Source organism: Equus przewalskii, chromosome 6 (genome assembly GCF_037783145.1).
Source record: "Equus przewalskii isolate Varuska chromosome 6, EquPr2, whole genome shotgun sequence".
Taxonomy (NCBI): Eukaryota; Metazoa; Chordata; class Mammalia; order Perissodactyla; family Equidae; genus Equus; species Equus przewalskii.
The window spans coordinates 54,056,730-54,070,855 of record NC_091836.1 but is presented as its reverse complement, the minus strand read 5'-3'; the positions used below and the strand labels follow the sequence as shown (position 1 = coordinate 54,070,855).

Here is a 14,126-nt window from a genome sequence, read left to right as displayed (position 1 = left end):
AGTTATACTTACCCGAACAATGTATTGATAAATTATCACAAGACTGACAGCCATGGAAACGTTGGCAAGGAATGAAAGCACAAATAGATTCTTTAGCTCACGAATGAAGACCAAAAGAATTATAAACGGAAGAAAGCAAAGCATATATATCCTTAGGTCAATACTACTTCTCTCACATGGATTTGATGAATTGGTACTATTCAAAACAATCACTTTACTCTCCAGGAATCCTTCATGAACCTATATAGGATACCAGAATAAGGAAGAGGGGGAAAAAACTTCCATCAATTTATAATCATAGAAGAGAAATACAAAAAATTGTGGTCTATACACTTATGATAAATTCCTTTAAAATAAATATTTGCATTTTCTCAAGATACTCTAGCTTCCTAGAAATATATATGTCAAATTTAAAGGTAATTAAAATAGGATAATCTTCTTTGCAAGATAACTTCTATCATACTGTGAAAAGAAAGTTCACTAGAGATAATCAAAAGTGGAAGCATACTTGTCTAAAAAGGCCATTGGGTATTCTACTCCAACTTATTTTCTTCAGCGTAGGAAACAAGCTCTAAGTACCTCTTAGAAATGTAAAGCAGTCAAAATAAAATTTAGAAATGACAGCCTAATTTTCAAAATGTTTTATACACTAATTGTTTCTAAATTATCACCACTATTAATAAATATTTATTAAGAAACCACTAAATTATGCACAGCCATATGCTAGACAGTAGATAAACGTTTGCTAGAACAAAAAAAGGTCTACAGGATAAATCAACTTTACCTTAAAATTTATTCAGCCACTTCTATAAACCAATATTCAGTTTGCAAAAGAGATACAATGATTTATAGGCTCTATAGATTAAAAATTGCCTCTGATCAATAAATTACATAATCCAGTTTACTAAAATAGAAATGAAATTCTAGAGGACTTTAAAAACTCACAGCAGAGGTAGATCAGACCATAATTTAAATACCAGTGAAAATCTATTTGCCCCCCAAACACTGTGCCCTCCTTTCAACACAAGGATGTTATCAAGTCTCTGGATACGTAAATTCTTAAGAACTAGACCCACAGTAATAATAGCAAGCATCCTTTGTGTACTTTCTGTGTGTCAGGTACTGAACTAAATACCTTATATACATCTCTTTTGATCCTCAAAACAACTCTCTGGGGTGGGTGGTAGTATTAATTTCAATTTATAGTTGAGGAAACTGAGGTTCAGGGAGGGTGAAAAAAACTTACATAAAATGAAGTCAGTAAGTGGTGGTTCTAGGATTCAAATCCAGGCCTGAGACTCCAGAATCCAGTTTGTGACAGCTACATGTTGACCTGACCAAAACACTGCAACTCTGAAAAGGGCTCTGCCCAAGCAGCCAGCCACCTGGCCCCCACTTTGACATTTCCCTCTCTGAATATAGTAAGTACCAAGAGGCCAACAAGTAGGAGTTTAGAACAAAATTCTGATAGGATTCACAATTCAAATGTTTCCTTTAATTTTACACTTACAATCCACAATGAGCAATGTTCAGTGTCACTACAAATGTACACATCATCTTAAATTGCACAGAATATATCTACTAGTTTTAAGTTACATAGGCAATTTATAACTCGTACTGGACTAAAAATCTCTCAGGTTACACCATGCACCATTTAAGAAATGCGCAGATCACATTTATCTTGTAATTGGCCATCAAAACTTTATGCTTTATTTTCTATAATTTGAAATAGAATCAAAACTGGTAATTCACATTACTTGGCTTTTAAAGACATTTTTTATTTCTTGGCTCAATTTTCTCAGTAACCAAATTATTTAGAGCCAAATACTTCTGTATCAAAGTACCTCCAATAATGAGATTAGGTAATGATCAAAATCAAGCTCTAACAAGGATACCCAGCAAAAGAAAAGCAGGTACATAACCAATTTATAAAAGGGCTGTTTGAATTGTTAGGTGTTTGGGAATTTTAAATTAATTCTATCACAAATATCTCATAATTTAGTATTCTTTGGCAGAAAGATGATTATAAAAATTCTCAGGATTAAAAAATAAAATAAAATAAAAATGTAGATACATACCAGAGCAAGATTCAGGTAAACATTTGAGTCCTTTGGTGCCCTCTAGAGACAGAGATTGGCTATCTAATAGGACTTCCTATGATCTCACATGTTTACCAAAATGCAAAACACTGAAATAAATATTATAAAATAAAATTACTAATTTCAGTTGTTTCCATTTAGAGCTCATTTTACTAAAATCCACTACTTATTAACTTTTCAATGTTTCGGTAATTTAATGGTTAAAATTCCAAAGGCAGATTATGTACTTCAGTAAAGCTAAAACGCAGAATTAAAGCCATAACACCCTACATGTGTACATGCTTGACACTTACAAAGGCTTTCACAAAACTTTTGTCAAATGAGCCTCACAATAAGTTTATGAGTAACAAGGAGAGATTTTGTTACTATTCCCATTTTACAAATAAGGAAACTGAGGCTTGACCAGGGACAAAGGGGTCTTGCCCAACGTGTGAGTTAAAACAGAGAGCAGGGATTTGAATTCAGATCTTCTGACTCTCAAGTCCATGGTCTTTGGTATCACTACATTTTTTTCTCTTAACGTAATATCCCTTCCCTTCTCTTCATGCAGGATTTATCTATCTGAAATTTCCTAGAGTATCTTAGAGTACGAACAGAGAGGAGCTACTGTAACCACGATGGACTGGAGTCATCGGAAGCACTACGCTTCTTTTTCCTCTGCCAACGGTCCACAGTGGCTTAATGGGACCAAGAACAGCCCTGTGGCAGTCACAGAGAAGGAGGTTCACACATCTGTATGGCAATTAAATCCTTAATTCTTTGATTTGATGAAATACTGAGCCTTCAGTTTTATGCAGATTAAGGTGGTAATAATCTTACAGTTTTTAACTGTACCAGCAGCAGTATTGGTAAAATTTAATCAACTGGTGTATCTGCTATTGGAGAGTGCTATCAAACGTGAGAGAATGCCTCTGCAGAGGGGCTGAAAATCCCCGATGACGCTGTTTCAGTGACTACCTGTCTGCTCTGCCGAGGTGATGGGTTCATCTCTCAACTTTTATGGTCTGAGGTCTTTTTCCATGTTGCTCTTTATGCCTTAAAAGAACTTTAATCTTTATCTCTACAGCAGGCATTCTCCTTACCTTCCAGAGAGTCACTTTTTCTACCTCGTCTTCTTAGGATATGTGCAAAAGAGTTAAATTCTGCCATTCAACTTTGGAAGCAACTGATAATATTACATCAGAGAAAGTCACCAATCCTAAGCTTAGAGACACTTATTTTATGCATTTCATATACTCTTTATGTCATACACACTTTATATGCTCTTTAGGTCATACACACACACACAACTAAAATCAGTGTCCTGTTCAGTACTGGACAGTTAATTAAAGCGGGTGGCAGCTGTGTCAGAGACTTAGGGTTCAGCCTAACTCACATGACGTAGGGCACACTGCTCATGCTTTGTGAGACTCGGTTTCCTCATTCATAAAATGAACATAGTGCTTACGTTACAGAGTAGTTGTAAAGATTAAATGATATATGTCATAGCTTATAAATTTAAGATTATAAGGCATTATTAGTATTATTCATAAATTCAAATCAAGCTTACTGGTAGCTCTCTTAGGAGATAATAGAAAAGATACAGTACTACCATGTTGCACAATCCCAGAAAGGCATCATTTCCACGGTACTCTATGTAAATGACTGGTAAAATGGTATTTCTTATCAGGTCTTGACAATAAATACTCTCTTAACTGAGTCAGTAGTCCTAGGAATATGCAACTTGTGGAATCAGATACTTGTAAAATCAAAAGCACACCATCTACAATGAGTAATGCTAATGAAAGCATCACCTGTTTCATCTATAAAAGAGGGTTCGACTCAATGAGACTTTCCAACATTAAAAATCTAAGCTGGCGGCTTTAGCAAACTATGGCCCACACCCCAAATCCAGTCTACCAACTATTTTTGCAAATAAAATGTTATTGGAATACAGCCATATCTATTTAAGCCTTGTCAGCGGCTGAGTTGAGCCAGAGATCATATGGCCAACAAAACCGAAAATACTTATTATTTGGCCCTTTACAGAAAAAGTTTGCCAATTTTTGGTCTAATTATAGAATGAAGCACACTTTACACTTAGAAAAGTAAATATATATTTATGTACATAGAAGCTCTTTAGAAAACACACTCACATCATCATTTTGCATTAAAATATCGACAAGTACTTCATATTACTATGCATAATGCCTACTATTGTACCATGCACATGTGGAAAATTAATAAATGTTATTGATTAAAATAATAATTAAAGAAGAGCAGGGGGTGATGCAGGAATAACAAAGGCAGACTTCCAGTTAAAGCACATAAAGAAACATGCTTTGGCATTGTTTTGATGGGGGAGCTTTTTTATTTCAGTGCTTTGCATGTTTGTTCAAATTGACAGTCGGTCTTGACCAAGACTGCAAACCACTCCCTCTTAAAGCAAACCTCTATAACATGGAGAGAACTACAGAACACTGTACGTTTCTAGAGAGATCTTTTTAGACAATGGCAATAATTATTGGATCTTTCTAATGTCCACTTTTTTACTTCACTTTTTGGGCTGCTGCCTAAAACCTTATATATTTCTTTAAAAAACACCAATGTAAAGAACATGCTCCCAAAACATCTGTGTATCTGCTTTTGAGATCTAACTTTCAAATAGCTAAGAATCAGTAAATTACGTCCTGTTCTGCTGAAAGAATAAGCATTATTGATATAATGGCAAGAAAAGTAAAATCAACAATAATAGCAGAAATCCAACTTGTAAAACAGAAGACTAAAGGAAAATCTACAAAGAAACGTGATTTATGAAAGGAACACATTTTTATATTCAACCATGGCTTACTCAGAGGAACCACAATGCCATAGTTATAGTGTTAGAAGAAAATGATTTCAGTAACTGGAGAAAAACACTTACTTGTTTCACATTTTCAGCTAAGAAGACAATATAAACACTACAGAATCCCAGCTGTGTTATCACCAGAAAAAAGTCAACCACACTCCTGAAAAGGAATACCCACAAATAAGCATCAATAAGTGCTGCTGAAATGCCAACATATATTTTCTCTTTTTAACTATTTTAAAACATTTTATAATAGCGTATATTCTTTTTACTTCCTTAAAATAAGAAACAGACTTAAAATATTTATTTTCTACAAAGATCATACATTCCTAACCAGTATGCCACTAGAATTATTATTGAGCAAAGGGAAGTTCTTTCATTAAGCTAAAAGGCCAAAATTTCTCGTTTATTTCTGAAATTCAACAGTTTAACAGTATCTCCTTATAAAATGATTTCATTAAAAATTTCATCTTTTAGATTAAGCCCATCTCTCCTACTTCTCAAAATCTTTTTCAGATTAACCTGGTATATTTCCCAGACCTCCCAGTTTCATGTCATTTGCACATATCATGAGCATGCTCTCTACTAGCCAAATCACTAATAAGACTAGGGAACGAGAAGGGACTGGGGGCTTGGCCTTAAATCATACCACCAGAGACCTCTCCAGTAGCTTAGCTCTGTTCTTATTTTTTAATGAGATACTCTAGAAAACTCTAGCTCTATAATATAGTGTGTGGAAGTGGGGAAGGGATATCACCAGACAAATTAGTATTATTTGGGTATGGTGGTTAATCAAGTTACAAATTTGCCACGTTATTAGTATATAGCCCATACTTCTCCACTTTGTTCTGGGAACAACCAGTGACTAAAATAGCACGCGCTTATTAATTCATTACAGTGTTTTTGCTTGACCATCAATGTCAAGCTGTCAAACAATCTTGTGTACAAATCTTCTGGCTCTTCTTCTCCCATTTGAAACTGGAAGGGCCCTTGCCTATCTTTGTTCTTGCCATAACTCCACAGTTCTCCACGGTTCCTCAGGGATCTCATTTGTAAGTCATCTTGGTACCCTGAAATGAATTCAAGTTTCTTCTTTCTGATGAATTACATTCAAGTATTCCCTTAAGATCTCTTCATCCAACTTTGATTTTAGTAACCTGCCAACAACCATTCCAGCCACTTCGATCTGAAAGCCATTCTTCTTGACAGAAAAAAATGGACCGAGCTGCCTCTAGACTGGGGCAGAAGAAGGAAGAAGACAAGGTTCTGGGGGCAAATCCCCAGGGCATTACGCTCTGTTTTCTTCCTTCTGCTCAGCAAGTCAGGAACTCTGAGGAGCTCATAAACAAATCTAACTTCCTGAGAATCCCCAGAAAAGCAATACTTAACCATAAACTACTCTACTGACACTGTTCTTTTTCTTCTAATTTCCACGACCCATATCCTTTGTACAATAGTCAGCATTTTGTTGATTGCTTATGCTTATTTTTTTAGTCCTGTATTCATTTGACTCTGATTAGCCATGTCCACTAAAGTTACATTTAAACAATAAGATAAAAGACTTATACCAAAATATATAGTTCAGATGTCTTATGAGCATGTAGCTAAACACCACAAGTTTATGTGAAATAACGAGATCATTAACTGTTTTCTTGCTTTTTTCCTTTACTTAAAAAATTATTGAACGTGATTACATCATAGGTTAGCCAGGTGCTTTATAAATATCATTTTATTTAAACTAATATAATAATCCTGTGAAGTGTTGTTATAAACTAATTTGATAGTGAGAAAACCAAAACAAAATAATAAATAATTTGACCCAGATCATAAAATTGACAGGTGGTAGAGTTGAGATTTGAACCAAGTTTGTCTAACTTTAAAGATTATGTTTATTCCCCCAACTTTATCATACTTCTATTCTTGTATCTTGTCAAATACTTAAAATTAATGTAATTTAGATAACCAGGCATTAAGAATATAGCAAATACTTACCGTCCCCACGCTGCTTGCTTCTGAAGGCAATTCCAAGGACTGACTTCCAAAGCAAAACTCACAGTGTCACTATAACCTAACGTTGACTTTTTAAACCTGTAATTAAATGACACACATGCATACAAAAAAGAAAAATTTTAAGTTGGTACATAAATCCATCCCTTGAAAAGAACATCAAATAAATGGGAATTAATCAATGCAGGCTATGCACTGACAGTTTTCAAGATTTCAAGATCTGCATACTCCTTAAGGATGTCTCAGAAAATTTTAAAATTTTACATCTGTACTTTTTACCAATATATTAGTTGTTATCTACTGTTAAAGTTTATATATTTGTAGTATTCATATAATGTATAATTCACATAATGTATAAGCATTTGTGCTTCACTGATTTAAACATTTCAATTACCTAAAAACATCAACTACATTGTTCATGCCTAAATTATTCTGTTCTTGGAACAGCATTATTTAATACATCTGTTTAATATAGGGCTTTATGATATATTTTCATATAAACTATCTTATTTAATCCTCACAATAGTCCCATGAGGTAGGTATTATTTCCCCATGTCTCATTCTCACTTTTTTTCCAAGTATACATTCTTATTTAAACATCATATATGACTTGCCCAAAGTTTTAAGAATAAAGATTAGAATATTAGTTTACCAGAATAGGCAATATTTATTTTTTAAAAGTTAGTCCATTGTCCAGTAGTAGTATTTCATAATACAAAAATAAAGAATAAAGAATATTATTTTATCGACTATCTACCAATCCACGTTAGTAAAGAGCATCAAAGGCAGCATTATACCCAAAACTGAATTCCTACCAAATTGAAGACCACTACGCTATAACTAAAATAACACTGCTCCCTCCATTTCCCCCATATAACCTTCCTGATTTTCTTTCATTTATCCTGAATAAAAGAAACCATTCTATTTTACTAATAAGCCTATATTTTAAGAGAAGTAAGCACATTCCGAGCAGATTTCAACCATATGAAATGCTACCGTTTTCCATATTCACTATCTTAGACTTGTCTATATAATAGATTACAGGAAATACAACTGCTGGTTGCAAAGTACAGTAGAAATACAATAGATTACAGGAAATACAACTGCTGGTTGCAAAGTACAGTAGAAATACAATAGATTACAGGAAATACAACTGCTGGTTGCAAAGTACAGTAGAAATACAGGAGTATCTGATGCTTTAAATAAATACATAGCTTTAAAACAAGTTAAATAGACTTAACGAATCCACATTTACCTCTGACATAGAAAGTGACTGCAACGTACCAAAATGTGCATACAGTGAACAGAAATAATTCCTATAAACACAAGGCTGATTGGTCCAAGCTGTTGAAGAGAAAATTTATAAAGTTCAAATATTTAAGTTTAATAGAAATTAAGTTGCCTATAGCAATGAGACAATGGACTACTCATTTGCAGTGAAGAAGTATTTGCTGGACAAAATAATTAAGTAGTCATTTGCATAAGGGAAAATTACTAAACTTGATACAGAAAGAATTTCAGTAATACTTAACAACTACATATGATTCCATCTTATCAACTTGGCTATCCAAACCTATGAACACAGAGTATAGATAAGCAACAAAGTAGGATAGAATACAACATCACATTTCAAACTAGATGGCAAGTCTATGACTATCAGTGTTCCACCATTATGATTATATGCAACCATGAATCACTATCTAAATGCCCAAAAAGCACTATATCAATCTTGGATTGTGGGCAATCCACTTCTACAGATTGCTTCTTGAGCACTTACTATGTGTGAGGAACTGTGCCATGAAAATTATTATTTGAAAAAGTGGTACATAAAAAACTTCCAGTATTTATTGACTAAAATTAAAGTAACGCCTGGATTATTAAGACACAGACAAAATACTGCCAAAGTTTATTTTTATAATCAGAAATTTTTAAGTTTCTCTAAATTAACATAGACAAAGTCAAATGCAGAGAAAGATGATAGTTTAAACCGCTTTTTAGAAAACTGAACAATTAAAAAATGGTTAAGTATAACTTCATTACTTCATAAGTGAATTCCTCCCATGAAAATCCTCTATAATTACAATAATTGGTTCTAACAATACTTTGAATATTTGTTTTCAAAAAATATTGTTATTCCTTTTCTTAAGTACTATTTTTTAAATCTGAAAACTACAAATTTTATTCTGAATCTAAAAAACTATAAAGTTTCACTAACACAAATAATCTGCTCTATAAATATATTTGCTGACATGAGTACACTGCTTACATCTCTGAAAATCCAAAAGAATAATAAGATATAACCATACCTGGAAAGCAAATACTGTTTTGCATCTCTCTGTCAAATATTATAAATAAGTAAATAAGTTGAAATGAAAATAGTAATTCTCATTTTTTGTTAGACGTTATCATAGTTCACATAATTTTATCAATACAATGGCTAAATGATTATCTAATTGTCACCTAACCAGGTTATATTTGACTAGGCCAGATGTTAACTTGTAGTAATTTCGTCTGTCAATTAAGCCTGATACTGTATCTTAACGAGATACAAAGTCTTACCACTATGCCTGCATTTTTAATCGCCAATGGAAGTCCTAAAAGGCCAGTTCCAATATTTCCTTTAAGAAGATGCACAAGAGTCTGTACAAATCTGAAAAGAAAAAGTCGTAAGGTTTAAACGCTTTAGAACAAAAGCTATTAAGACGACACAATCATAGTTTTAGCACTAGAAGGGAACTGAAAATTAACCTAGGCAAGGAACCAAATAACATTTCATTTAACCAGAAGTTGAACGGGCCAGAAGTCATATTTGATTCAAGTCCTTGCCACTTAGAAGTAAAAATACAGAGGGTTATTTATAGAGATTAAGTGAGATATTTAAGTGAAAGTATTTTTGTACATATTAATGTAACTAAGAAAAGGTAATTTTCTCATAAAATTCTTTGCTGCTATGATATTCAGAACAACGCTGAAGATTACATATGGTTACATTAGTAAGACACAGCAATTTAATTGACACTACCTATGTAATCAAGATACTAAACATATTTGATCTATAATTCTCAACTTAAGAGGAAGTTAATTAAAAGAAAAACATACAAGTTTTAAAACTATATGTATCATCAGGCAAGATAAATACTAATTAAGTTTTAGCCATCATGATCTCCCTAAAGGATTTCACCTAAGAAAAGTGTCAAAGAGCCATTGGACGGTCTCTTGACCAAGAAAAAAATAAACTAAACTAGGAAGAATAGCACAAACCTTAAACTTAGGAAACAAAAATGCTTGCATAAAAATACTTTTTAGTTTATACTATTCTTTTCTGATCAATTAAAATGTTACTTTGCTTAATTGTTAAATAACTATTGGGATAAGAACTTACTCAAATTTATTAATGATGACAAAATAACAAGAAAGGTTTAAAAAGTGTTCCACTGCTTTCCTACCACCATGACTTGGTTCCGTACCATTCACTCAGCATAAAGAAGTGTTTACTCCCACCGTCTAGCTCCTAACCATTTCAGAAGCCACGTCTCTGAAAATTCATGTTCCTCTCAGTCATGTCTCCCTTCTTTCAAGAGCCAAAGCATCTGATACGTATCATCATTGTACTAACCCCTATACACTGCTCTGTCATTTAGACGTCTTTCTTCTTTCCCAAATAGACTATAAATGCCTTGGGGAGGGGGCTACGTCTTATTCATCTTTGTGTCTTCTGTAGTATCTAGTAAAGTGCCTTGCCTATAGAAGATGATTACAAAACATACACTGACTGAAAAGAAAAGGAGACATATAAACCGTAACACTTACGAAATGCCCTCCTGGTCATCCAGCTGGTAATGCTTCTGAACAGGCAGCAGCTCTTGCTCATGTTCTTCATCTGATGTCCCATCAAAATTCTGCTCATTTATTAAGGGCCTCATTACATCCATATCTTTAAAAAGAAAAACAAAGTACTTCACTATCATTTTAAAAATTGGGTTAAAGACGGTATAAATGAAATTTTGTAAGTAGGATATACCACATATAGTCATCTTTACTATTTCCATCCTAAGCTAATTCGTATTAATACCCTGAAGTTTCAGTATATTTAAAAAGTAACAACGAGACTTATTTGCTGGATATTTTGTCTGGACTAAGCAGTGCAAAGTAACAGGCGTTAAGTCTTCAATGTAAAATTTTTCTGCTTTGTCTACATGAGGTTTACAGTAAATGACCATAGAACTATGGGATGAAAAATGTGAAGAAATAATCAAATGAATTTTCATCTCATGTTAGCTTCAAATCAGACTGTATCCATAAACAGCAATCATATTTTTAAATACTTTAAGAAAATTGTAAAGCCATTCCAATCTTTAAAATTTTAATACCAAAATTTGCTCTTATATCTAACAATTTTTAGCATAATTTTGCTCCTCTCAGGGAGAAAGACAACACTAGTCATCACTGTCTATCTTGTTCTAGCAAAATTCACTAAATTCAAATTTATTAGATGACTCATACGCATTAGTAAGGTCTGAAGTACAGGATGTTTTAAAGAAACTAAAGTTTGTTCCATTCAAATAGATAATAAACCTAAGTTAACAGGAAGCTGGAGTAACCTAAATGATTTACTTGAGAATGACTGACTGACATATAACTTTTTAAAACTTTTTATTTTGGAATAATTTCAAACTTATATTAAATTTGCAAGAATAGTGCAAAAAAAACTCTTACATATCCTTTACAGATTCACTAATTTTTTAACATTTTGCCACATTTGCTTTTTCTCTCTCAAATGTATATTATGTTTTATTCACTATTTGAGAGTAGGTTACATATATTGTGCCACTCCACCCTGTCATTAGCACGTATTCCCTAAGAACAAGAATATTTTCTTGAATATTCACATTACTGTTATCAAATTCAGGTAGTTTAATATTGATACTTTTCTTTATTCTACATTCCATACTCCAACTCATCAACTGTACCAATAAAGTTCTCTTAGCAACTTTTTTTTCAGTGCAGGGTCATGTATTGCATTTACTTGAGTTATTCTGCTTGTTACCTTTGCCACTATATCTTTTATGATGCCCTTAATCCCCTTTTTTTCTTCATCTTTTACTATCTTGTTCATTAGTTTTAAATGGTATCCTCTGAATTCCACCTATTACCTATACAGCAATTAATGGTCTTATTCTAATTTTGCTTTTCTCTGTCTCTTATCCTCTCATTTTTCAGTTGTATTCTTTCAACTTTGGCAATATATATGATGTTTTATATACTGTTATTCCAGTCACGTCCCCACGCACGTCTTAGACTCAAATCTCCAATCACTGTTAAACGCTTCCATCAGTGTTCTGCCAAAGTCTCCTCAATCATCCCTTGACCGGGAGAAGTTCATCCTCTAGTAGAATGTGCATCAGAATGACCTGTAGGGCTTGTTAAAACACAAATTGATGTGCTCCACCCCAAAGCTTCTCATTCCATAGGTCAGGGGTGGGCCTGAGAAGATACATTTCTGACAAGTTCCCAGGTGATTCTGACGTTGCTGGTCTGGGTACCACACTTTGACAACCACTGCTCTAGTAGATTCCTCAGGAAGGGCTCACTGGCACAGTACTCCCTGAGTTTTTGCATGTTTTAAACTGTTTTTCTATAGCCTTGATATGAAGGACAGCTAGATATAACATCCTTGGTTCACACTTTCTATCCTTGAGTTTCTTGAAAATGCTGCTCCACAATTGCCTTGCTTTGTATGCTACTCTTGAGAAGTCCGATGCCAGACTAATTTTCTTAGTCAGTCTGTAATCTGTTCTTTTTGCTTGAGATCCTAAGGACCTTTTCTTTGTCTTTAAAGTCTAATGGTTTTACTATGATATGTCTTGGGGCTGAGCATTCTAAGTCAATTTTCCCAGGGACACAGTTGATATGTAGATTTAGGTTTTGTCTTATTCTGGAAAATTTTCTTGGATTATAGCTTTAAATATTTGTTTAGTTCTAATATTTTGTTCTTCTTCTTTAGAGATCCTAATTACATGTTGGATCTTCTTTGTCTTCCATTTCAGCCACTTTCTCTTTGACCCTGTTGATGTCTTTCTTTACCTCACTTAAACTCTTCTTTGAAATTCAACGAGTCCATTAAATTTCCATTTCAATATCTTCTCCCTTGGACACCTTGTAATTTATTATTTATGATTCTTCCTATTGCCAGGCATTTCATGGACATGGACCCTAGTTTGAGAGTATTCCCTTCTGTCAGGATAGGGAAGCTCAGTTTATTTTGATGATGTGAGTTATTAGGGGTGATAGCGAGTAACTGGCATGTCTTCTGGGTGTCCTTCATTTCTGCGTGATCTTCAATTTCCCCCATTACTTCCTTCTTTCTCTTAACTTCCAGATATGTGAGGGGCATTTCCACTGCTCTTTTTATCTACTCCTCCCTCCAGAAGCAATGTGTTGCCAAGGCTACCCCCTCTATTCCTGCTGATGTTTAAATTCCTTCCCTGGGGGCCAGCCTGGTGGTGGAGCGGTTAAGTGTGCATGTTCCACTTCAGCGGCCCAGGGTTCGCAGGTTCAGATCCTGGGTGCAGACATGGCACCGCTTGGCATGCCATGCTGTGGTAGGCGTCCCACATATAAAGTAGAGGAAGATGGGCTTGGAAGTTAGCTCAAGGCCAGTTTTCCTCAGTGAAAAGAGGAGGATTGGCAGCAGTTAGCTCAGGGCTAATCTTCCTAAAAAATAAATAAATAAATTCCTTGCCTGTACTCAGTGCTGTGAATTACCAACTCCCAGACTTGACCTCTGTTTAGACTTTTAACACTTTACTTTAGAATTTCTCTTTCTGAAGGAGATTTTCACTGTGCTTCTTCCAAGCTTCTTGCTTCCCTCTCCTCTTTTTGACAGAGATTCTAAGACCCCTCCCCCACTCTCTATGCTATTTATTTTTCTATTTATAGACAATTTAAAGTTTGTGGTATTCTTGGTCTCCTAGTAATGCTAAAAGAATAATTTCATAAATGGGTTTAGTTGCGCTCCTTGTTAAATTAACAGGTTTTTGGGGAGGATATGTGGAGAAATTAGGATTCAGGCAGCCGCCATTATACTAGAAAGCCAGCCTTAGTGGTCTAGTGGTTAAGATTCAGCACTCACTACCACCACAGCCCGGGTTCATTTCCCAGTCAGGGAACCACACTACCCATCTGTCAGTTAT

The 14,126-nt window shown here is 34.2% G+C and overlaps 1 protein-coding gene across 1 annotated transcript in view; it reads right to left on the bottom strand.

The window, feature by feature from the left end:
• SLC36A4 (solute carrier family 36 member 4) overlaps positions 1–14,126 on the bottom strand; it is a 54,566-nt gene that overhangs the window by 25,786 nt on the left and 14,654 nt on the right. Inside the window, exons 2-7 of the mRNA XM_070623912.1 lie at positions 10,744–10,867; positions 9,493–9,583; positions 8,189–8,277; positions 6,919–7,014; positions 5,002–5,086; positions 13–240 (exon numbers count right to left, since the gene is read on the bottom strand). Coding sequence (XP_070480013.1) covers positions 13–240; positions 5,002–5,086; positions 6,919–7,014; positions 8,189–8,277; positions 9,493–9,583; positions 10,744–10,867 — 713 coding nt within the window. The remainder of the gene's footprint in view (positions 1–12; positions 241–5,001; positions 5,087–6,918; positions 7,015–8,188; positions 8,278–9,492; positions 9,584–10,743; positions 10,868–14,126) is intronic.